This window comes from Camponotus vicinus, unplaced genomic scaffold, assembly GCF_025532165.1.
Source record: "Camponotus vicinus isolate PSW18456_S1 unplaced genomic scaffold, iyCamVici1.0 SCAF_4, whole genome shotgun sequence".
In the NCBI taxonomy this organism is placed as follows: Eukaryota; Metazoa; Arthropoda; class Insecta; order Hymenoptera; family Formicidae; genus Camponotus; species Camponotus vicinus.
This window is the reverse complement of record NW_028141976.1, coordinates 8481696-8507089: the sequence shown is the minus strand read 5'-3', so window position 1 is coordinate 8507089 and position 25394 is coordinate 8481696. Positions and strand designations below refer to the sequence as shown.

At 30.7% G+C, this 25394-nt stretch overlaps 2 protein-coding genes and 1 pseudogene across 3 annotated transcripts in view; 2 read left to right on the top strand and 1 right to left on the bottom strand.

The window, feature by feature from the left end:
* The window catches only part of LOC145970412 (uncharacterized), an 87511-nt gene that overhangs the window by 10084 nt on the left and 52033 nt on the right, over window positions 1-25394 (bottom strand). The window lies entirely within an intron of this gene.
* Window positions 1637-25394, top strand: part of LOC145970589 (protein kinase C and casein kinase substrate in neurons protein 1-like) — a 40501-nt pseudogene continuing 16743 nt past the window's right edge. Inside the window, exon 1 of the transcript XR_014438549.1 lies at window positions 1637-1765. The product of XR_014438549.1 is annotated as a protein kinase C and casein kinase substrate in neurons protein 1-like (transcript). The remainder of the gene's footprint in view (window positions 1766-25394) is intronic.
* Window positions 13104-16803, top strand: LOC145970442 (SNAPIN protein homolog). Its single transcript, XM_083097255.1, has 3 exons — window positions 13104-13418; window positions 13498-13737; window positions 14110-16803. Exons 2-3 carry the CDS (start codon window positions 13586-13588, stop codon window positions 14150-14152), a joined length of 195 nt encoding a protein of 64 aa, XP_082953381.1. The 5' UTR covers window positions 13104-13418; window positions 13498-13585; the 3' UTR covers window positions 14153-16803.

Here is a 25394-nt window from a genome sequence, read left to right as displayed (position 1 = left end):
TTATTTGTTTCATAATCTAGATCCCTTATTAGGATTCAGAATATTAAATAAATCAAGTCAGTTTATCAGAAATTTAACTGACACGAAATATAGACAAGAAATATAATTACTACATTAGTCCTTTGTAGGCCTTATATCCACTTTAGATGAAAATTCGAATACGAGTTAGTTAAGTTTGGTGTCGTCACATAGCGGCAAGTAAAGAAACACATGTTATACACTTTCGCTATGTTAAAATGTTGCTGCAACATTGCCAAAGTAAAATAATGTCTCTGCAATATTTCTGCAGCATTACACTGCTATGTGCAATGTTGTAATATTGCAGCAATGTTGATGCAAGCTTCTGTGCTGTATGGGATTATATCTAATAAATTTATTTAATTTTATTTATCACTTGAGATATTTATATAACTCGTTCAACTTTTAAATAATAAATTTGATATTATCATAAAACATTCCCGGTAAGCAAATGCGGGCAATTTGCCAGCAGATTGGCGACAGATTTCCACAAAAGTTGCTAGCAGATTGGCATCCATTATGTCCGCAATAGGCTCACGATTTGCTAGCAAAACCTGCTCACAGAATCTGACAGCAGATTATTAGCAAAAACTGAGCAAGATCTGCTAACATCACTTGATGTCAAATTGTCGGCAGAAACCGAGCAGGATCTGCGCGCGCGTAATCTGACGGCAGATTGGCAGCAGATCCCGAGCAGAATCTGCAGCTTCTGGTCATTCATATAAATAAGTAATATAAATATAATAAAATTAATTACTACAGATGTTAAATAAGACTATTATCGGCGAGTTATCGGTTAATTACAATTTTCTTCTAATACAACATATAATATGTTATATCGTAGTTATATCTCACATAATAAAGGACTCAATTTAATTAAATTAATAATAAAGTAAATGGTGAAAATAATTAAATTTAACTTATAAAACTTGAGATATAATTTATTTAGAATTAAATTCTTCCTTTATGCTTCAAATAGGCAGTAGATGAATAATTTTCCATTTATCCTATTGATTCCAATCAGTTTAATATTCTGACTCTTATCTGCTTGTATCACATATCAGAAATTAAAATGATAGAAATAGTTACTATATTTTTTATCTTTTATTAATTTTTATCTTTTATTAATAATAGCGACTTTATATATATGTATTTCTGACAGAAATTTGATTGCGAGAAAATACATCACATAGCGGTAAGCGAAGGAACTATCGAATCAAATGCAGATTGTTGCCAATTTGCCATCAGATCACGCATGCAAACCCTGTTCCACTTCTGCTGTCAATCTGCAGTCAAATTGCGCGCACGCAGATTCTGCTTGATTTTTGCCGATAATCTGATATCAACCCAGCAAACACAGATTATAATTATTATATAATCCACAGATAACACGCAATACAACAGAAGTTATATGTTATTAATATTGATGTTGCTTAATTTTTTTTGTAACTGCAATATAACTTTGTTTTAAAACTGTTATATATTTTTGTTATTTACTGGTTATAACAGTATAACAGCAATACAACTAAAATATTACACGTTATGTGACAAACGCCATATTAGCATTACTTTGATGTTATATAACATATTTGTGTAATATGTATCACGTTTAAATTTTGCCGCGCGGCAAGCATTTCCGCGTCCTGTGTGAACGTGTAGAAGCCATATTGACAGGTAGCTACTCTTTTCCGGCTTACTTCTGCGTGCAAGGTGCAAGAGAGCAATCACGTGTGGATTTATATCAAAGGTAATCCTTTTCATCTTTATAAATAATCAACTCATACATGTACAACATATTCTACATAACGTATTAGACTATAATTTCTAGCTGTATTATCTTTTTTTTGCTAATATTCGTTTGATATCTTACGAAATTGCTGTCTGAAAAATCTAGGTTATGTTTCAAGAACGATCGCGTTGCAATATAAATTCTTAATTCTAAATTTTGTTATATTTTGGAGTGGATGGGTAAGCGTTTATACATTTTTTGCTGGTTTTTATAACTTCTAAATTGTAAGAAAAATGCTTGTCTTACAATAAGCTTCATAAGTGAATATCACGTTTCGTTAATTTACGTATAAGACATTAGTCACTAATTGAAATTTATTAATTGAAATAAAAAATATAATCTAGAAGTCATATTTGTTAATAATATTGTTTATTTGATTAATAATGAAGCATTAGAATGATTTTAAAAAATAGCAATTAATATCTTAATTTATAATTTAATTTACAAATATATTATATAAATAGACATAGTGATAGACACTATCACTGTCTATCTATATAATAAAACATTCAAAATCATAAACCATAATTGCCTGTATCATTAATATATTTTAAATATCTTGTTGCAGCATATTTCAGACTGCGTAATAGTTGGCTACTAATTGTACTAAAGTTGATCGCTTACGAACATTATTATCAGTACGAGGTATATCCTCTGACGGCATTATACTGTTACGCCCGAGGCGGGGACTTCGATAGATATCGAAGTCGCGCGGTAAAGAGATCGGCCGCTCGCGGGACGCGCTAAATAAACAAGCACTTAAGGAAACTAATGAACTTTAATGCACTGCACAATTACAACACAAACGGTAACTCAGAACGTAAATACACAATAATGATAACACGGATCGACTCGTAAGAGAAACGCGTCCACACAGCCTGACAGCTGGCTCCAGACTCAAATGACAGCCGCCGCTGTCAACAACCTCTTGGCAACGGACTTCTTCTCGTTCCACGACGGACACGACCGCGACCCGAACCAGGGACGTAACAATACTATAGCGGTTGCAACGGTCGATATCAAACCCTAAAAGTACTTGCATCTCGGGAACGACGATTTTCACCATTCAGGTTGAGAAACATCGAGGAAATGAAATGTCTCATTCGACACCGAAATATATCTTTTATTACGAAGATCTATCATATCAGATAATTATAACAGAGATAATTATAATAGACACTAGAAACATAATTGTGAGATTTTATCAAAGAACAACATTTTCTTCCTTCCAATATTATTCATTTCTCATTATACTTTTAGATTAATTGATTATTGATTTAATATATTTAATAACTTATAATAACTTTATTTAAAATTTAATAACTTTATTTAATTCTTATATTTTTTGTCACTAAATAATTTGTAAAAAGTTGTAAAAAATTAAGACATTTCTAATCCAATATTTGAGTAAAGAAAACAGGTTTCAAAACAGTTGAAAACAATTGAAAATTTTATCGCATATGAAAATAATATCATATTTAGAACACATACATAGAAATATTTCGCTTCGTAACAGCGAGTATCTTTAAAATTCGGACATAGCACGATGTCTAGAAATATGTTCTCTTATTGGGATGGAAGCGAGCACTCTTACCTGGGAAAGATATTTCAAGGGACAACCTTGAGATAGAAATCGATATCAAAAGCGTCGCTTTAGACTTTTGTAGGGCACAAGGTGAATATATAACAATCAACCGCAGAGGCTCAGCGCACCTATTTAATTCTTCCTATTCTAATTCTCGTTTGAGAGATATACTTTTTTCTACAGATCTCTACTAAACTCTCCTCAATATACATATATACATATACAGGCTCTCAAGTATCACGTATTTTCTGTCTACTCTAAATTCTTTGTGAACTTTTCCTAGGAGAAACAAGTTTCCCCAAATAATTATACAAGTGATATAAAATTTTTTCCGAAAAGGTTTTTCTCCTAAAGAAAAAACTAAATTAAAAATAAGAATATATAAAAAATTCTATTCCTATTTAGTTTCAAATAAAATTTACTTTGACGAAATAAATAAATTTTACTTTTACGATTTAAGAATATTATTAAATGTTAACAATATTAATACGTAATATTTGGAATACTATATAAAAATTTTTATAGAAACTCATGCTATGCTTACATTTATGTGTAAAGAACAGACGAGAAATCCAATTTCACCAGTATCGTATATGAATTTTTCATGATCGAGATTAGATAAGCGATAAATATGTATTTATAGCATCGTTAGTATGTTGTAATGAAGTACTTTATTACATGTTTTCTTATATGGGAAAACTGCATAAGAGATGTTAGCTAGAATTATTAAATGGTTTTAAAATGATTGTTTATGTACAGTATATCAATATTTGCATAACTTTTTTTTCAGTTTTGGATTTCTTTCAGTTTCAAATTTAATTTTTCCTTAGCAAAATTTTGATTTTAGATCATTGTTAATTACAATATTCAATTCTTGGACTAAAGTTTCTGAAATTTTTGGAACTAAATGAATCAATAATTTTAGTTTTAGGGGGAAAAAAGCCGAATGCAATTTTTTTAGAAACTTGCTTGTTGAACGAAAATTCGCACGATTTCTGAATTATGATTTTTTTATATATACATGAAAGCCAATTATATGTCAAGTCGTAATTTTATTCTTAATAACTTAATAGTTTCATACAAAAAATTCAATCAATCATTCAAAGAAAGGTAAGATGTTTTTAAATGCTATTATTTTCGATCCTTTCTTTCCGATAATACAGGAAAGCAGCAATCAAATGGTTCAGCAAGTAGAACGTGAAGTGAAGAACTCGCTTCCTATAAATATTACGCGCACATAGATCAATCGATTTTCTGATCACGTCCGTGATGTTCGAGTGTACAAGATGAGATGATCTATTTTTGATATCTTATACTTTTTTCTCGGGCAATGTCCTCAGTTAGATATTCCTATTTCTAATTCTTTCACTATTATTAGTGTTTTTATTGAGAAAAAAGTCCAAATATTTCGTAAATATTTCCTATATGACAGGAATTTTAGCAATTTTTTAGAGATTTAATTTTGACATCTGCACATTGTGTGTATAAAATGAAATATTTCCAATCATGTTTTTAATGCGTACTTTCTCATATCTACAATTGTATATACACTCTTTTATTTCTCTACATGTATAATTACCGAATAAACAAAATTTTCTTTCAATTTATAACATACATTTCAATAAAGATTTTTTTCAAAATTATATATGCAAATGTGCATATTATAAATCTAAGAGAGAAATGAAACACAAGTATTTTTTATCGCCAAAAATGTTACGTAATTAAATTAATTATAATATCAATATCACGCACAAAAAGCAGTAGAGATAGAAATAGAGCATTATTTTTTCGACATAAAAAATATTTTTTTTAATATCAGGATATATATCAATACTTATTAATATTAAAATGTCGTTTTTAGCATCCTTTTATTTCCAGCCATCAGAAAATCAGAATGTACGCGCCTTCGATAATAATTGATCGTTTCGCTGTCGAAGTCAGAATGCGCGGCGCGATACACGCGTCTGAGTCATTGAATGACTGTCAAACGTTGACAGAGAAGATATTGACGAACGTCGCATGCATAATGACGGGCCCGACGATGTATATGCACGCATCGTACATATATATTCTCTTTCTCGCGCCGTTATTACCGTAGACCCTCTCGAAAGTGAACTCGTCGTGCGACCCGCTTTAAATCGCGAAACTTTCGTCCGCGAATGATTTCTCTGCGCGCTCGCGAAAAAAGGTTCGTCAAATTCTGGTGTTTCTCTCCTTTCATTTTTACTTTCTCTCTCTCTCTCTCTCTCTCTCTTTATTTTCCTCTCTTCTTTTCTCTGTTTCCTCTAACTTGTTCTCTTACAATTAGTTATCTTTCGTTGAATCAGTGCAAAAATCGCCTTTTCGAGATAGCAAACATCCTTCCTGGTCTTTCTAGTTTCTTGTTGATCTTTTGTTAATCTTTTGTTGATCTTATACAAAGCGAATATTCCTTTTTCTCTCTTTTCCACATTTCTACGATTTCGGAACTAAAAGCTCTTTTATGAGATAATTAAGAATAAATTTTATGAGATAATTAGAATAAATTATATATATATATATATATATATATATATATATATATATATCAAAAACAATTATGTTAGGTAAATCAAATATATAAAATTATGTGAGTCTAAAAAACATAAAATTTTTATTTCTAAGTTTGAATTAAAAATTTTCTTTATATTTTTACGTTGTGCGATTATATATAAGCATAAATCGTGTAATCAGGTGAAATCAATCTGCTAGTAATAATTAATGTATATCGTGTTAGCCACGAGTATATCTCGATTTGGGTTAATATGACTGAAAATTAGCAATTAATATACTACGGGCTTTCTCTAACGAACTTTTTTACAAACGCTTTATCGCTAATAGAAATCGATTTCCAGCCAAATCATCTTTCAAGTCGAGTTTTTCGATACAAATAGCCAAGTTTATAAGAACAACCGAGCAAGGTCGGGAAATAAATTGGAGTAAAGTAAAAAGTTTTCATACCAAAAGTATAGTGATTAGAAATAAGTGTTTCTCGAAAGTTAAGAAAGTTAATAAATAGAGATAGATGAAAAAGTAATTATTCGTTGAATTATTTAACTTTAAAAATAATTTTTTTACACACATGATAAATATATTTTATTATAAATATAAATTTATTCCTTTAATGTTTTTATTATATGTGTGTCTGATAATATACGTAACAAAAGATCTTTTCTTGATTGTTAAAGGCTTCTAAAAATCGCAGATTTTTAGTGCAATAATTGAAATTTAATCAGGTCTAAACTAGAAACATGATTTCATCGAGCTTTCTCGTAACAAGAGTTTCATAGCAAAAGTCTGGGTGATAATCGACTCGATTAGAAATTAAATTTCCATCGGCGTCACGCATTACACTTTAGAATATAAGCACATTCTCTTGCTTTCGTCGAGAAATCTGCACGTATTCGCGCAGGAGAAATGGCTTCTATACTTTCTTTTTCTGCTGGGTCTCATCTTTCTTTCTCTCTCTTCCTTACCGTTAATCTTGTCCATGATGCGACCCCATATGCTGACAGGTTTTTAATAGCGAACATATTATCCGTAAAAGCTAATTATGAGATATTGCCCGCATTTTATAAAAACTGATTATGTAGAGAAGACTTTATTAAAAGAAAAAAATAAGATAATTATGAAATTCACATTTTATTATTATTACACAAGATTAAATATTATTAAAACATAGTTTTAGATTAATAATATATAATAAATACATAAATTTTAATTGATGTATTGTAAAATCCGATATTGGATAAAATATTTTTCTCTTTAGAAACATAATGAATTAATTTTTAATATTTTTGAAACTACGCTACATAAGAGTGCGGCTATTAACGATTTCCGATAAATTCACTGGGCATTAAATTAATACAATGACATCAAAATTAGTGAATCTTTGATGATATATTTTAGGTTCATGCTAGGCAACGTAGAAGTAATAATTTCTCGAAAAATATAGATCGGATTTCCGTTGTACTTAAAAATATCATAATCGCCAAGTTATTCACAGCGACGCGATATTTCATTTTTGCCTTAACAGTAATCTCGTGCGGCGGAAAGGAAGAGCGATTTTGGTAAAATTTGTAACGATGCATCCCGATGCATCGTTCCTAATTCCCGGCAGAACACCAGCCGGAAGCTGCCGCCCGGCAGAACACCCGCCGGGCAGAGGCAGGGGCGCGGTGCGCCCATCTTTTAATCGTTCTCATTACGGCCCAGAGCCGTTAAGGGCTCAAAACGGCCGAACACTGCCGATCAGAGCCGAGGTGGCCCGAACCGCCGACCGGCGAAAACCCGCGTTCGGCGCTCAACCCGAACCCCTCCGAACGGACCCGACCGTACCGTTTCCGAAAAACCGTTCGGAAGGGGTTATACCGCCGCGCGCCGACGCGGGCAATTAGTCGGTATAAAAAGGGCCCATCTCGGCGTCTAATCACGATATTCCTGATCCGCTCTAAGCAGTACGCTTCAGCAGCAATCCAGAAATCCTACCAAGCACTCATTACAGAGGACGAAAGGTGGAGCGCGCTCCGTCTTAGCCGAGTGATCTCGATTCCGAAGTACAAGTGCAAACCGCCTAATCCGCAGCTGGGCCATCACGGAAGGTGGAGCTCAGAGCCGCCCCGAGTCGAGTGTTCTCGACCCAGCTGCAACGCGATCACCATCCTTCGCGACGCGATCCTATCTCGCGTACTTTAACATTGAACGCATACGCGCATTTGATCATCGCGGCCTCCGCCGCCGCACGTATCAACCGCACCGAGCGCAGAAGCGCAACCGTTTAGCGCGGCCTCCGCCGCCGCCTAGTTTGTACCGAACGCATAAGCGCATCCGTTGATCGCGGCCTCCGCCGCCGCGTATTTTGTATCAAACGCATAAGCGCATCCGTTTATCGCGGCCTCCGCCGCCGCGTATTTTATTACCGAACGCATAAGCGCATCCGAATAACGCGGCCTCCGCCGCCGCCGTCAAAGCGCAACACGCGCATACAATTATCACGGCATCCGCCGCTGTGCTTAAAGCGCACCGATTATAGTAGACCGAACGCGGACTTCAAATCGTATCATCGAGGAAATAATAATTCTCGCGAAAGCAACCGTCGGTTCCGAGAGCCCGAGGATTCTAAGAACCGCGGGGATTCCTCGCGGAAAAAGCGCCGCAAAAACACGCGCTGTCTCGCGCGCCGTAAACCCAAACAGCTGTTCGCGATCAAAGACCGGAATTAACGACGAAAACTGCATTTGTCGCGTTAGTAATCAGCCAGCGAAATTATTAACCACACACACACACACACACACACACACACACACACACACACATTCGCATACACATACTCTGTACACTTATATATTCGAATAAATACGTTCGTTTAAAACTCATCGCGTATTTTCTTTCCAACGAACCTTGCACCGGCGATCTATCCGCGCTACGAATAAAACGTCCGAAAATACGACCGTTACAAATTTATTTGTTTGCTCGACATGTCCTAAAGGAGTCTCCGGCTACTTTCGCAATTTATCACCCGTGAAAATGGAGCACGGTAGGAATATGGGAATTCGCTGTTTGAAATAAAAACAAAGTCCGTTCTTGTCGCAGAACTCTTGATAGATCTCGATCATTTTATACGATTGTTTATACGAATTTTTCATTATTATATTTTGCAAAAATTTAAAAATTGATACGTAATAGAAAAAATTTAATCTATATTTCATTGAATATCGATTTCGAAAAAGATGTAATAAAAAATATTCGAATAAACTAACTGATAATTCTAAAATTATGACAACACTCTGGAAAATTTTAATGGCTTTTATTTTTAATTTTTGTTTAATTGTATATCTACGTACATTTATTTGTTAAGAACAGAGAGAAAGAGAGAGAGAGAGGAATCTCTCTCTCTCTACCTCTTTTTATAAAAAAATATTTAAAAATATAAACATATTTAAAAATATAAAATATATATAATTTCTCTCAGAAGAAAACCAATTTTTTTATTTTTGTTGTAAATAGTAGTTAATAAAATAGAAGAGAACAATATTTGTTTAAAATTAACACGCATTTCGATGGGATGAAGAAATTTGATCTGTATGGATTTAATGTATTATGCTCCTGACGTCAGCATATTCTATCTATATCAGCTGGGCGTAGATTAATCGCACTTGTAGCGACAGGTGGTACATTGACGATACTTTGTGTAGCGTGTTCTCCGTACATTTCCATTATTCAAGTGCTTTCGTGCTCCAAATGCCAGGTCTTGGAAGTGAAACAACGCTAAGAGAAAACAAATCGTGCGGATCATTAAAGTTAATGAGTCAATGCGAGCAACTTACAGTCTCATAGTCAAAATTGCACGCTGTTATGCTTTGCTATGAAAGCTATATACTAGCTGTATAAGTTTCTATAGACACATTCTACTTATTGAAATTATAATTTTCGCCTCCTGCCAATCCATTCGTCCATTGATTAGATTCAACGCTAAAATAGTGCACAGCCGCTTTCTCCACGTTCCGTGGGATACATATTTTATAAAAGAATGTAAATGTTACACATTTATGTATCATATTCATTTACTTAATTAGTGAACTTGTTACTAACAAGTTGATTAAGAAAATGTATAATTAAAACAAGTCCTAAATATTTGTTATATTCTACGAAAAATGTTTTATATTTCATAACTTTTGCAAATATTCTTAATTGTAATTTTTAATTACATATTGATTAAAGATTTTTATTTATTTTTAATAAACACACATTTAAACACATGATAAAGTTTAATAATAAGCTCAAGTCGCAGATAATATCGCCAAAATTTGAGACAATGTCTCAATTCGAGACCAATATGGTTCATAGATGATCAATGCATGCAACATAATTATCAACTGTTAGCAGAGATATCAGCCAAAGTTGACCCCGATTTTGGGATTCCAATCTTTCAAATCGATAATCCACTTCTCTCTTCCGAACATACCGCAACGAGGTTGAAATACTTCGCCAACAACTTCAATTAAGCATAATCTTCTCTAATTATACTTTAATTAATTTAAAATTTAATATTTCTCTTTATCTTACTTTTTATTTTAAATAAGTAAATAAATTATTTTATTATTTGTATAAATTTGATGATACTTTGAATTTATATCTGATTTAATCTGATAAATTTACATGAAGATTCATCAAGATTATTACTATTTTTTATTACTTTTATTGTAGCAAGAGAATTGCCACAATAAAAGTAATAAAAAGTAGTAATGAATAATATATATTGAATAATAAATATTAAATATTGAGTAATAATAAATATTGAATATACTGGTAGATGTATTTAAAAATAAAATTATATATACATATATAATCGAAAATGTTTATTCGCAATCATTTACACAAGATTTAACGTTAGCAACTGACAAATTCCAAATATATAACTTATGCTTATAATTTCTTACAAAAAATACACGTGTCATATAACTATTTTGAAATAAGAACAAGCTAAGCCCGTTAATAAATTCGCGAAGGTACACGCAATGAAAGACGTAACAACGATGTAAAAATCCCGAGCAACGACATGATACACGTTGCCTTTGCATCATCAACTAAGCCGCGAGAGAATATCTCATATCTCGTTGCGCGATGCCCGCTGCTATTCTCGCTAGAATGTCGGTCGGAGAAAAATCGTGGGTGAAGCCGGACGAGCTCACAATAGCCCGTGTTCTTACGAAGAGATCTCGTGCGTGATGAAGATAATGGTTGTTTGAAGTTGATTCCCGGACCAACGGTATCAACGGCTCCGTCGGGACTGTTTATGAATGCAATTAAGATGCCAGACGACGCTTACGTCATGTGCTCTCGACGCATCTTGACCCTTTTACTGACAATCGGACTTAAATATCTTTTTCTTCAGTTAAGAGAGATCAAGGTTTTCGTATTTTCACATTTGAAAGAAAGTTATTCTGGATTATTATGACTTTATTCGTTCCCACGTTACATAACTATGTGCAATTCGTCTAGAATATTTATATCCGGTAGCATATATTTATTAATTTCTATTATTTTAATTTTTAATTTTTTTTATTTTTTTATTTTTATATTTTCAAAATTGTTCGACTTTTTAGTCATTATTTTAAGGTTTTTTGCATAATTTTATAATTCTATACCATTTAAAAATTCTTTAATAATTAAAAGTATTTTTTAGGATTCAGTTAGACTTCAATCTTCACTAGATTTTTTTTCGGTATATTTATAATTATATAATATTTCTATTTGTATGAGTCACGCTATATATATATATATATATATATATATATATATATATATATATACACATTAAACAAATTATCTTTATAAATAAAAAAATGATCACATCAACACACGATGTAATGTCGCGAAAAAAAAGTTCAAAAATATTGTCGATACACTTCCTACTTCTGCCAGAGATCTTGCCGCGATAATCATTCCAAAACATATGCGATAGACAAGGATTCCTTATTACGTAAAATGAAAATAGCGTACATCCAGCGTTCAGAATCGTCCTTGTAATCTTTGTGTCGAAGAATTATCGGTGACCAACAACCGGAACACTCATCCATCGATTACATTGGAACACGATCTGTTACACGATTAAACTTGGCAATCGTCAGGTTTATTTATTATCTGCTTATTTAGGTCTCCGAGTCTATTTTTCGCAACCCATTGAGTTCTTTAATGACGATGCACGATTGACCTGATTTTAGGTTTGATAGACACCTGTAGAGATAGACACAAGTGGAGATATATCTATAGTAATCCGTAGTAATAATATATTTTATATTAGTTTTCTATTTTTTCTGCCGGGCCACTTTTCCTTAAGCATTTTTATTTAAGTGCTTCGCGTGCAAGAGCTTTCTTTAAAAACACCATCGGATAGAACTCTGTTCTTTTATTTCTGCACATTGAAAAAAAAACTGGATCAATATTTGAAGCAACAACGCGAAAATAATTTATCAGTTTACTTCAATATCCGACTGTCGATATTTTTGTATGCATATACATTCGGCATTGTAGCTTATCGCGAATGTTATTATATGGGAATAACCGGCGAATGTCTTTTACATAATTCGCTGGTGACTCATAATGGCATACTTAATGTGTATAAGGCTACTTTACATTGAACTTTCTTTATCGCTCACTATCCAACAGCTTGCAAAGGATAGAGCATAAGACTTGGTCACTACTTTTCCTAATCATTTTTTTGCAACATTTTTTGCAACATTTTTTTGCAACATTTCACAATAGTATAAAATATTCAAGTATTATTTTTTGTAAAAAAAATTAATTTCTTGGAAAGCACTCAACACAAAACAAGACGTAAGATCAATAATACATTATCGCAAGAAAAGTTTTCTCAGCTGTGCTTGAATCAATAATTTTAGCTTTCGTATTTATAAAAATACACCGACATTGCTGTTACGATTTCCTTTCTTTTCAATGTAGGATATGTTTTACGTTGTAGAGATGATCTGAAATATCTATCGCTTTACTTTCGCAAAAAGATCGGAAAATCTAATCATTTTATATAATAACGCCATTTTCTAGATACCGATAGTATCAAGAGACACGGTAGTGTCTTTGCTAAGTCCCAGCGTAAGCAAATCCGTGTATTATTACGCGAGTCGGATTGAGAGTATAACTCGATATTTTTATTTCTCATATAACCGCTCAACGGATCGAGTTCTTAGTAGAATTAATCGATAGCTTGGGTTTAAATTAAATAATAAAAGTGTTTTTATTTTTGCGCTACGTGCTCTGTAAACGGAGATATCATGATGCAAAGTCTGAAATGTGAAAATTTCGATTAAGAAACGTCGTCATGGTCGTCATCAACTCCTCTTAACGTAACAAAGAAAATACAGAAATACGTTTCCAACGTCTGCCACAAGAATGCGCTAGCAGTGATTCACGCGACGCAGCATTAGTAGCGCTCTGTGGCGTTAACGGTGCTTATAAATATGTTGTAAAAGGTTAAGTGTGTCACTTCAGGTAATTATATAAAATAATTAATAATATACATATAACATTTATATATTTAGATTAGATTGTATCTATATTATTATTTCAGATTATATATATATATATATATATATATATATATATATATATATATATATCAAGAGACACGGTAGTGTCTACTTCACTACAGCTATAACATGGACGTGGACACAGCGAGTGACAATACATCTATCGACGACAAGATAGATGACTTTTGCGAAAATCCGACGCGGGATGCATTAACGGAAGGTCTTATGAGTCTCTTGAAACTTACGGTGGATCAACTGGACGAGAGAATTCGCGCCACAAGGTGACGTCAAGTTTTCTGTTTTCAGCGCGCATGCAATAATAGTAACATTTATTTTTCGCGTTTCTTCTTGCAAATTTACGTATATTTATTATTCTTATATTTCTTTCACAGTATGTACTATTTATTGCAAAATATATGTTTATTCATCGAATTGTAACGATAAAAAATTGCGATTTACTTACACAAGCGACATATATATCTTATTGTTACCTATTTTACAAGAATTCTTGAGCATTTTGAAAATCATTTTCAATTTTCATATATAATTATTGGAATGTTATAAAAAATTGTGCTTCTATCATGTACTACAAGTTGCGTACAAAAGTTGCGAAGAGTATTATTTTTTATGCATAACTATTCTCTTTGTTATAGGATATGTCAAATAGAGCTGAAGCAGCGGATTGTTATTACTTAACATTGATTACTTTGCAAGTTTTATAAAAGAAATTTCTTACAATTTTCACCATAAATTTTATGGAAACTCCAGTATCTAATTTATCAGATGAAGAACTTAAGACAGTTTATGATCCTTCTGAGGATTCGTATCTTTTAATAGATGATTTGGAAGAAGATTTAGACATTCTGCATGCGATGAAACCTGTGATTTGTTTAGAAATAGGTAGTGGTTCTGGTATAGTCATCACAGCTCTAGCAATGGCATTGAAAAAATATAATGCTCATTTTATTGCAATTGATATAATCATTATAACATAGAATATTGAAATTCAAAATTTCAAAATTAAAAATAATTTATGCTTTGCGAAAGAAAATTAAAAATGAAAAATAGTTTATGCAAAAGCATAGAAAGAAAAAATCATTATAACATAGAATATTGAAATTCAAAATTTCAAAATTAAAAATAATTTATGCTTTGCGAAAGAAAATTAAAAATGAAAAGTAGTTTATGCAAAAGCATAGAAAGAAAAAATAAATACTCTATGCTATGATGATATTACATACACACACGCACACGCATGTACACATATACAAACATATTTTTATATCATCATAACGTAGAATATTTAAATTTTCAAAATTAAAAATAGCTTATGCTTTGCAAAAGGAAATGAAAAATAAAAAGTAGTTTATGCAAAGCATAGAAAGAAAAAACAAAGACACATTTATAAAAAATATTCTATGTTATGATGATACACACACACACACGCACAAACGCACACGCACAAACTAATCATGGAAGAAGTAATGGAGTCAGTAATTGAATTATCGTCATCGTTACATGTTGAGGCTGAAGCGATTTTAAAAGAAATCATCATAACATAGAATTTTTAAATTTCAAAATTAAAAGTAGCTTATGCTTTGCAAAAGAAAATTAAAAATAAAAAGTAGTTTATGCAAAGCATAGAAAGAAAAAACGAAAAAACACATTTATAAAAAAAAATATTCTATGTATGATGATGTACACACACACACACACATATACACACGCACACACACACACAAACATATTTTTATATCATCATAACATAGAGTATTGAAATTCAAAATTTCAAAATTAAAAATAACTTATGCTTTGCGAAAGAAAATTAAAAATGAAAAGTAGTTTATGCAAAAGCATAGAAAGAAAAAATAAATACTCTATGCTATGATGATATTACATACACACACGCACACGCATGTACACATATACAAACATATTTTTATATCATCATAACGTAGAATATTTAAATTTTTAAAATTAAAAATAGCTTATGCTTTGCAAAAGGAAATGAAAAATAAAAAGTAGTTTGTGCAAAGCATAGAAAGAAAAAACAAAAAGACACATTTATAAAAAATATTCTATGTTATGATGATACACACACACACACACACACGCACACGCATACACATTTAAATATTAATAAAAATTAAAAATATTATTTCTATAACGGGCTGAGGTTCTTGGATTGGAACTTCGGCCTCGGGCTCGTCCTCTCGACCGTCCCGCTCTAGCCCATCGTGCACGCGGTTGTTCTACAATAAAAGAAATATTTTAATGTTATTTTATTTGAATATAATATTTAAAGAAGAACTGCACGGATTAACTATATTGAAAGTTAATAAATCTAATTTTAATATATGTACATTCAGATTCATGAATTTAACATTACGCAAAATACTTTTAGCCTTTTAAAATATAAAAATAATTATTTGTGAATTAAAAATTTCTTTTGTAAAATATAATTTATACGACACAAAAATTCATGAAAATACAAATTTTAATTCTATAGAAGGCTAAAAATACTTTGGGCAATGTTAAATTCATAAATCTGAAAATGTAATAGATTTATTAACTTTTAACATAGCTGATTCATTTAGCTGATTCCTTTATAATTAACGTGCCAATTATATAATTCAAAATTATTTACCTCTTACTTGCCCCGCTGTCGTTATCGGTGACGACGGCGGCGGTGGCAGCGGTGACGACGCTGACGGCGGTGGCAGCGGTGACGACGCTGACGGCGATGGCAGCGGTGACGACGTTGACGGCGGCAGTGGCGGTGGTAATGATGCCATCGTTGGTGGCGGCGATTCTTTTTGTGTTTCCATTAATTTTTGTGTTTCCATTAATTTTTGTATTTTTTTTTTAAGTATTATATTTTCTTTTAAAGCCGCTTCAGCCTCAACACGTAAAAAGGACGACAATTCAATTTCTGGCTCCATTTCTTCCATATTGTAGGTTCTGAAAGAATGGAAACATATAAAATATATATTATAAAATATGTTTAGAAATGATAGTAGAAATGATAGATAATAAATGATTAATCTTCATTTTTAATCTTTTATTGTAATGCATATATGTATTGTGTGTGCAACACAAATATGAATTACAATAAAAAATAAGTAATTACAATAAGTGAATTACAATAAAAATAGTAAAATAAATTTTTATTCCCTTGTTATCTATCATTTCTTACGCATATGTATTAATAATATAATGTGTTACACTTACTTTTTAGGATTTTCTTCATTTTCCTTTTCGTTAGATCTGAAAATAGAAATGTATAAAATATATTGTACAATATAAAATATTTTTGTATTACAATAAAAGATTAAAATAAAAATTAATTCTTTGTCATCTATTTTTATTATATATTTCTATATTTTTATTATATATATGTATTACAATATGTATTACAATAAAGTGTTAAAATAAAAGTTAACCAAGTATTGTGTGTGCAATACATATGCATTATAATAAAAGATTAAGATAATAAAATATTAAAATAGATTATAAAACATTTTTATAATGAAATAATAGATTGTTATCTATCATTTCTATAAAAAATTTTATAATATTTTATTATTTTATATATTTTATTATTTTAATCCTTATTGTAATGCATATGAGTTGCACACACAATACTTGGTTAACCTTTATTTTAATCTTTTATTGTAATACATATATATGTGTTATACGCAGAAGTACATATAGTTACGTATCGCAACAACTAATGGTTAGTTTTAATTTTAATGGTCTATTTTAATCTTTTATTATAATGTATTTGTATTGCGCATGCAACATATAGTAATATATATGTATTATAACAATCATTAGTTATTGCGATGAGTAATTATATGTATTTGTATGTATAATACATATATGAATTATAAGACATTTAAATAAAAGTTAAACAGTATCATGCGTGAAACATATATAATAAAAGATTGAAATAAAATATATAAAATAACAAATTATATTATAAAATATCTTTATAGATATTATTAATAATCATTGCTTACCTTTTGTGAGTTTCATTATCATTAATTGCTGGTTCTTTTTCGTTTCTGGAACTGTAAATGTATAATATAAGTTATAAAATATTTGTATAAAAATGATAGAAAACGTATTGGTTTATCTTTATTTTATTCTTTTATTGTAATACATATGTATTGCATGCACAACATATACATATTACAATAACGAATTAAAATAAAGATAAACTATTTCATTTCTATAAAGATCTTTTATAATATTTTATTATTTTATATATTTTTAATCTTTTATTGTGCATATTTGTTGCGTGCACAATATTTAGTTAACTTTTATTGTAATGCATTTATATTGCTATATGTTGCGTGCACAATACAAATGTATTATAATAAAGGATTAAAATAATCATTAATTATTGCGATGAATAACTATATGTATTTTTGCGTATAACATATATTTTATGTATTATAATAAAGGGTTAAAATAAAGATTAGCCAAGTATTGTGCATGCAATACATATGCATTATAATAAAAGATTAAGATAATAGAATAATAAAATAATAAATTATAAAATATCTTTATAGAAATGATAGATAAGTGATTAATTTTTGTTTTTATCTTTTATTGGAAGTGAAAATATATAATATAAATTATAAAATATTTTTATAAAAATGATAGATAACGTTTTGGTTTATCTTTATTTTAATATTTTCTTATAATATGTATCACGCGTGCAACATATAATGTGTGTATTACGATAAAAGATTAAAATAAAGGTTAACCAATATTATCTATTATTTGTATATTAATAAAATTTATATATATATATATATATATATATATATATATATATAATGTATTTATATTCATGCTTACCTTTTGCGATTAGCCATTGTAAAAAGTGGAAAATAACTCACTTTTTCTCCGTTCCATTTATATATTCAATGATAAATTAGATAAGCAAAGCAACGATTATTCATTAATGGATTTATAAGTATTAATTGTGAATAATAAATGTAGATTTCTAATGACATATTGATTTGTAATTATCCGTTATTTTTGCAATAAGAATAGCAAAGAAGTTTGAAGGATCTGAATATCTATATAGTAAGCAAAGAGGACCGTCGAATTTTAATGAAATATGACGGGGGTGGTGGCGGGTTCTTTGCTCATTTATTTAAAGATGTTTAACATATAGTACAAAAAAGAGTGATATCCCTAAAAAAATTACCCTTTTAAAAAAAAGGTAAAAAAAGGTGCTAAGTCCGCGTAAAAAACAGTATATGTATTTGCAAAATAGTGTATTATTAACTGTAAAAAACTATTGTAAAAAACCTGTCTCCAAAATAGTGTTATTTTAAAACTGTAAAAAACTACTGTAAAAAACCTATCTTCAAAATAGGATTATTTTAATCTACAAAATAGTTATTTTAATCTGCACAAAATAGTGTTATTTTATACCGTAAAAAATTGTTCTACAAATTATTTTAATTTTGTGTAAAATTGTATATCCTACAAAAATAATATCAAAAAAATTGCGCTAAGTGAAAATAAAAACTTATAAAAATATTTTAACCAAAAGAAGTTATATAAAATGTTGTTTTAATTTTCTACATTATATCCTAGAAAAATGATGATATCCAAAAATTACGCTAATTGAAAATAAAAACTTAAAATATTTTAACTAAAAAAAATTGTACAAAATAATTGTTTTAATTTCCTACAAATAATATTAAAAAGTTGCGCCAACTGAATAAAAATTTTCACTATAAAATATACATTTCTTTTTTATTTCCAATATTAAAAGAAAAATGATATTAAATGAATTGTAATATATCTATTATAAAAAATCGTTGAAAATATGAACAATCATATACATTGCAATAATCATATGCATATATCCTGAAAAGTTTAATTGAAAAAAAAAAAGGAAATGATAATACAAAATACAAAATTAAAAATTATTAAAAAAATTAAAAATTAGAAATTAATAAAAAAAAAATAAAAATTTATATAAAAATTAAAAATTAATACATATAAAAAAATTTTAGTTAAAAAACTTAGCGCTGCTACGTTGAATAATGTGCTAATGAAATTAGCAGCGCTAAGTTTTTTAACTAAAATTTTTTTATATGTATTAATTTTTAATTTTTATATAAATTTTTTTTTTTTTAATTTCTAATTTTTAATTTTTTTAATAATTTTTAATTTTGTATTTTGTATTATCATTTCCTTTTTTTTTTTCAATTAAACTTTTCAGGATATATGCATATGATTATTGCAATGTATATGATTGTTCATATTTTCAACGATTTTTTATAATATGTAGATATATTACAATTCATTTAATATCATTTTTCTTTTAATATTGGAAATAAAAAAGAAATGTATATTTTATAGTGAAAATTTTTATTCAGTTGGCGCAACTTTTTAATATTATTTGTAGGAAATTAAAACAATTATTTTGTACAATTTTTTTTAGTTAAAATATTTTAAGTTTTTATTTTCAATTAGCGTAATTTTTGGATATCATCATTTTTCTAGGATATAATGTAGAAAATTAAAACAACATTTTATATAACTTCTTTTGGTTAAAATATTTTTATAAGTTTTTATTTTCACTTAGCGCAATTTTTTTGATATCATTATTTTTGTAGGATATACAATTTTACACAAAATTAAAATAATTTGTAGAACAATTTTTTACGGTATAAAATCCGACATACACGAAATAAATAACGAGTCTCTTTCTTCGGTTCCCACGGAATAAATTCGTGCGATTTTCAGAGAAACGCTTGTACCCTCCTTATGAAGTCCTTCGTTGTGTCTTGTCTGGCTGTCGTCGATCGAACGGCCATGCTGCAAGTATCCCCACAATCTGACACCTTGTTGCACGACGATAGATATCTTCAAGGTCGGTCTCAAAACGATTAACGATTCGTTTTACGATGCTCAGATGGGATCATGCAATATTCGCATGAGATTTGCACACGTATTGGCAACTTTAAGTCAATTAAAACGATTTTGTTTTTTAATCTAGTCGCAAAGATAAATTTTCGATTCTTGAAAAATCTCCAGACGCAAAGAATAACTGAATTTTATATCAAGGAACTTTTGGAACTCTCTGCTATGATGGTGATTATTTAAAGAACTGATGCAAGTTTGAATCGGACGTTTCGCAATTTTCATTCAGAATGCACGTAACTTTGCACATGATACAGCTGACCGTCCAACAACTCATTTAATGGCCGCGTTATGCGATCTCCCATAAATTGCTTTCGTTGCAATACGAGTAAGTGCTCGTAAGAGTGAAACAGATTCGCGCACGTAACTAAATATAGCGATTACAATTAAGTAACACAAAATCGCGCAACGCGAAATGAATTTGTAATTAACGAAAGTCGCAAAATGAATTCATCCACGTAATATTCGTACTGCCGCAAAATCAGAATTTCATGCTCATTTTTTAAGTGTTTGGTCATTATCGTTGAAGCTTCTAGCAGTGTTTCTTTTTCGATATCGGGATCATCATCAATAGATATTTTGTGATGACAAAATTTGCATTTTACTTCTGGATTGAGCATATCATTTGAAAAACTATGTATTTACAAAAGAGTTTCGATTTTTATTTTATAAGATTGTTTTATGTTACGTAAGATTGTTTATGTATTAAAAACGCAAGATATATAATTGTAGGTACATCAAAATGTTAGAATTCTTTCGAGGGGTCAACTATCATTGAGAAAATGTACAGTGATTGCCATTTTTGGCAGTACAATACATTTTATTGCTAACATAGCTATTGTATTGCTTTTGTATCGTTAGTAATGCTTTTGTATTTTTGGTATTCCTATTATTATTTTATTATCAATATTGCCAGTACTGCTGCAGAATTAAAAAATATTTCTAATGCATATTACTTTTTGTCTTATATTGCTAGTATGATTTCAATTCATATTTTTCTAAAACATGAATTTCCTAAAATTATTTACTGTACTGCGGCAATATATTCCTGATGAAATGTACAATGATCGCCAATAGTTGATCCCTCGGAAGAAACGCTTTAAAAAAAGTATTATCGAACACGCTATCGAGAGATCGTTCTTTTCGGAACAGGCGGCATCTTACATAAAGTGCCGTGTATAATAGAGGAAAATATGTTTAAAATGCACTGCATTCGTATCTACACAATGTTCGACCCCTTCTCCTCCTCCTTTATTCTTAATATCTGTACTGCAAGGAAATACCTCGTCCATTTATTTCGATTCAACCGCAACTTTGTCGACTAGCACGACTCGCATTCCAATTACGAAAATTATCATCGGACTCACGCGAAAATCTCCATTGTATGCTTGGTGAATAATTTTCGAGCTTCCCGAGAATTGACCATGCGCCAGCAAATTTTTAATCTTCTCCCGTTCGTGTCCCCGATCGATCGCGAATAGTACGGATAGAACAATGCATTGCAACGTTTCGCAGAGAGATGCATAAATATCTAGAAACAGACTCGATGGGTTTCAATAGTTGCACGTCTGAATAATTTACTTTATCGTTTGTAAAGATTGTTAACGATCAAAAATATAGTAAAAAAATTATACATATTGTGTCACGATTATAATTATTATAGCTAAAATGCTCGTAATTATTATTTTAAAAAATATTGCACGAACAATTTATGAGAAAATATATATTTCCCAAGTTTTTCGGAAAAGTCAATGTGATTGCAGAAAAGCTCGTGTCGACAACGATAAAACGCATAAAGGGATGTTTGTGACATTTGCCACAGTCTGTTCCTACCGAAGCGCGAAATGACGCCGACGTTTCTACTAATACAATGAACAAAGCGTGGCACGACCTACATTTGAGACTCGATTTTCAAGTTCAAAATAGCGAGTGCAAACTTGTTGTTCGCTACTATAAGTACATAAATACAGCTATCATTTCGATCAGATATATCGATTAAATAAAAGACGCACCATACTGATAAGATTCAAGATCAAGATCCCAACTTTCGACGTAGTTTTGACTTATTGTTAGTTAATACTTTAATCTCTCTCACTTTATAAGTTAACATTTAAATAACGGTCACATTTTTTTTGTTCTCTGACGTGTAACATTAAAATATATCGATTAAAATATACCAGAGCGGCAGAAAAAGTCCACAAAGATCGATCTGTTTTCATTGATTTTACATTTTCTTAATTCAAGTTGTCCTACTTAAAATAACCATAAGTTGTTTAATTAATGGGACTCGTATTAACCTAGATCTTGGACGTAAATTTGCGGATGTAATTGTGTAAACTGTAATATTAGGTATCGTTGGTCAAGCTGTCGTTGTCCTGCCAACGGGCAGCCCATCGTCGTTATGATTCACTGTCGGTTGCAGACATCCTTCATCGTCCTGAAACCACGTCACGGGCCGGATCGTTATCTCCGCATGGAGCATCGCAATTGTTTCACGTTCGATTATTGGAAAATGTGATACTGGGCGCGCACCAATGAAGCAAAACTGTTTAATTAGCCATCTGGTTATAATGACTAAATGAGATCGCGGCGGTTTTACATTTTCATAGAAATTAATTTTGGAATCGTATAAAATGTCTCGAAGCAAAAAAAAATTTAAAGTTGAATTATTTAATTCGTTACCTCGTTATAACGGTCAATTAAATATATAGGCTGAAACTTGGGGGAGGACCTTTTAATTATTAAAACTGGAAATGAACGGAATGTATCGCGCGAACATGTGAATGAACGTTCCGCTTGACATTGTGGAGACGATTTAAAAACATGAATTATTTCATTCGCTACGATAATGGTACAGTTCCACTTCGATTTAACGCTAATTTTAAAAGAGTGTGACTAAGCAAAACCTATATTCGTCACTTTACTATGATTTGATTATGCAAACGCGCAATGCACTTCGCGATTGCGATTTAAGAAGCTAATAAATCATTGAATCAACCAACGAAGCAAGTGAAAAAAATGTAAAATATCTTTATTTCCGATGCTCAATGCGAAACTGATGACTTTCTATCTGATGACTAGCATTCGTCCTTGTCTAACGTCAACTTACTTATTGCCATTGCTAGATAAATGACCAGTCGCGAGAGACTAATCACGAATTTATGACGATTTGATCAGTCAAACATCCAATCACAGCCAAAGAAATCGATATACTATATATGTTATTTTATGTCACAATAGTATAAGATTTTATGAAACGGAATAAAAAACGTATAACATCTTCATTCGCGATTGTTGACCGGTAGTTTGTTCAGTTCAAAGACATCATCGTGGTTACAAGGAGAGACTCAGACCACACGTAATATATGTGTATACTTTGAATAACATATATCGCGGTTGAAACGTCGCCAAAAGAGCTTTATTTCTCTGAACACATAATCGTATCTCTTTTCAAAGCATCCTAAACAGTCAGCCAGTCTCGAGAATCAATCGAGGACTTTGCACTGGAAACTAATTTGCAGTGGAGTTCGCGATAGAAAACTGCGCTTCTCGAAGTTTGCAAGCCAGCAAATCGTTGAAATCGACAATCTCATTTGAAACAAGATGCGAGACGTGAAAGATATTTTAGAAAGATATATTAATATGAAAATAATTTTTATATCAAAATATGTCGATGAGAATGATTTCTCTCGCACATACACACAATCGCAATCTTTTTTCTTTATAATTCCAATCCAGTTTAAATCTAGAATAGGAATTATTTTTGATGTCGAATATTGGTTGGATAAATAAAAGTAACAAACATCATTAATAAAATTCGTCGAAAAATTATACAGAATTATTTAGGAAGATAATAACGAGATTTTTTTATATAAATAAGGCAAATGCAGCAGTTGTAGCAATAGATTAGAATAAATTAAATTCATGTATCAAAGATGATACAAAGCCTCATTCCCGAAGACACTTCGCGCGTATAACTCTGTCTATATATATGTATTCTTTCGTTGCAATCCGCCGTAAACGACGTTTTCCTTGTCTAACGTTGCTTATATATAAGGCCATTTATATTTCCTTAACTGCCATCTCCTCGGCATTGTCCTCGAAACACGCCATGGCACAAATTCCCATTCCGAGGTTTCTATTGGCCTCTCAGCTTCTGATCGTTGAGCGAACATTTACATTTTAATTCTCTTAGATAAATGCAAATCAACGATTTTATTTTTTACAACAAAGTTACCTCTGGACTTGTGCATTGTCATCTTTCAACTAACGTAACAGAAAACGTTATTTTTTATTATCGTCCAGATAGATGTATGAAATTTTAATTAGCTTTTATGAAAATAATTCTTTATATAAAAAAGAGTAAAACTTTATCAGACGAATTGACAAAATTTCGAGGAAGTAATATTTTTACATTTTTTTCTATCGTATAGACAGCGATGTGAATTCTATTACCAGTAATTTTGAAACGAATGTAGGCATCGTTATTAAAGAAACTCTCAGTCGAAACGATAACTGCAACGCGATGACTCAAGCGTGACCACATCGGAGAACATGTCATTTGCCTGGATACATCGATGATCTGACTCTTATACGCAAGAATATCATTGTTATTACAGTGCGTCCGCGTGGCACATAGCTATTTATAAAACTATTCCGACATCATATTATTACATCGGATCAATAATAATCAATAATTACGTTGATCACTTAGGAATTGTAATCTTTAAACGATACCCGAAGCGAGAATGTCGCGTTGATATGCAATGATATTAATAATTGTAACCTGGCAAATCTCGCTATAAATGTATTAATAGCAGTGATGTAAATACAAGTCGAAGACGCGTGAAATTTGTAGAGTATCAGTTAAACTCGATAATAATCAGATCAAATATATATGATCAAGCGATATCCAAAGCAACCTCTCAATTTAATAAAATATCTCTGCTTTCAAAAATATATGATTAATGCAATATTAACA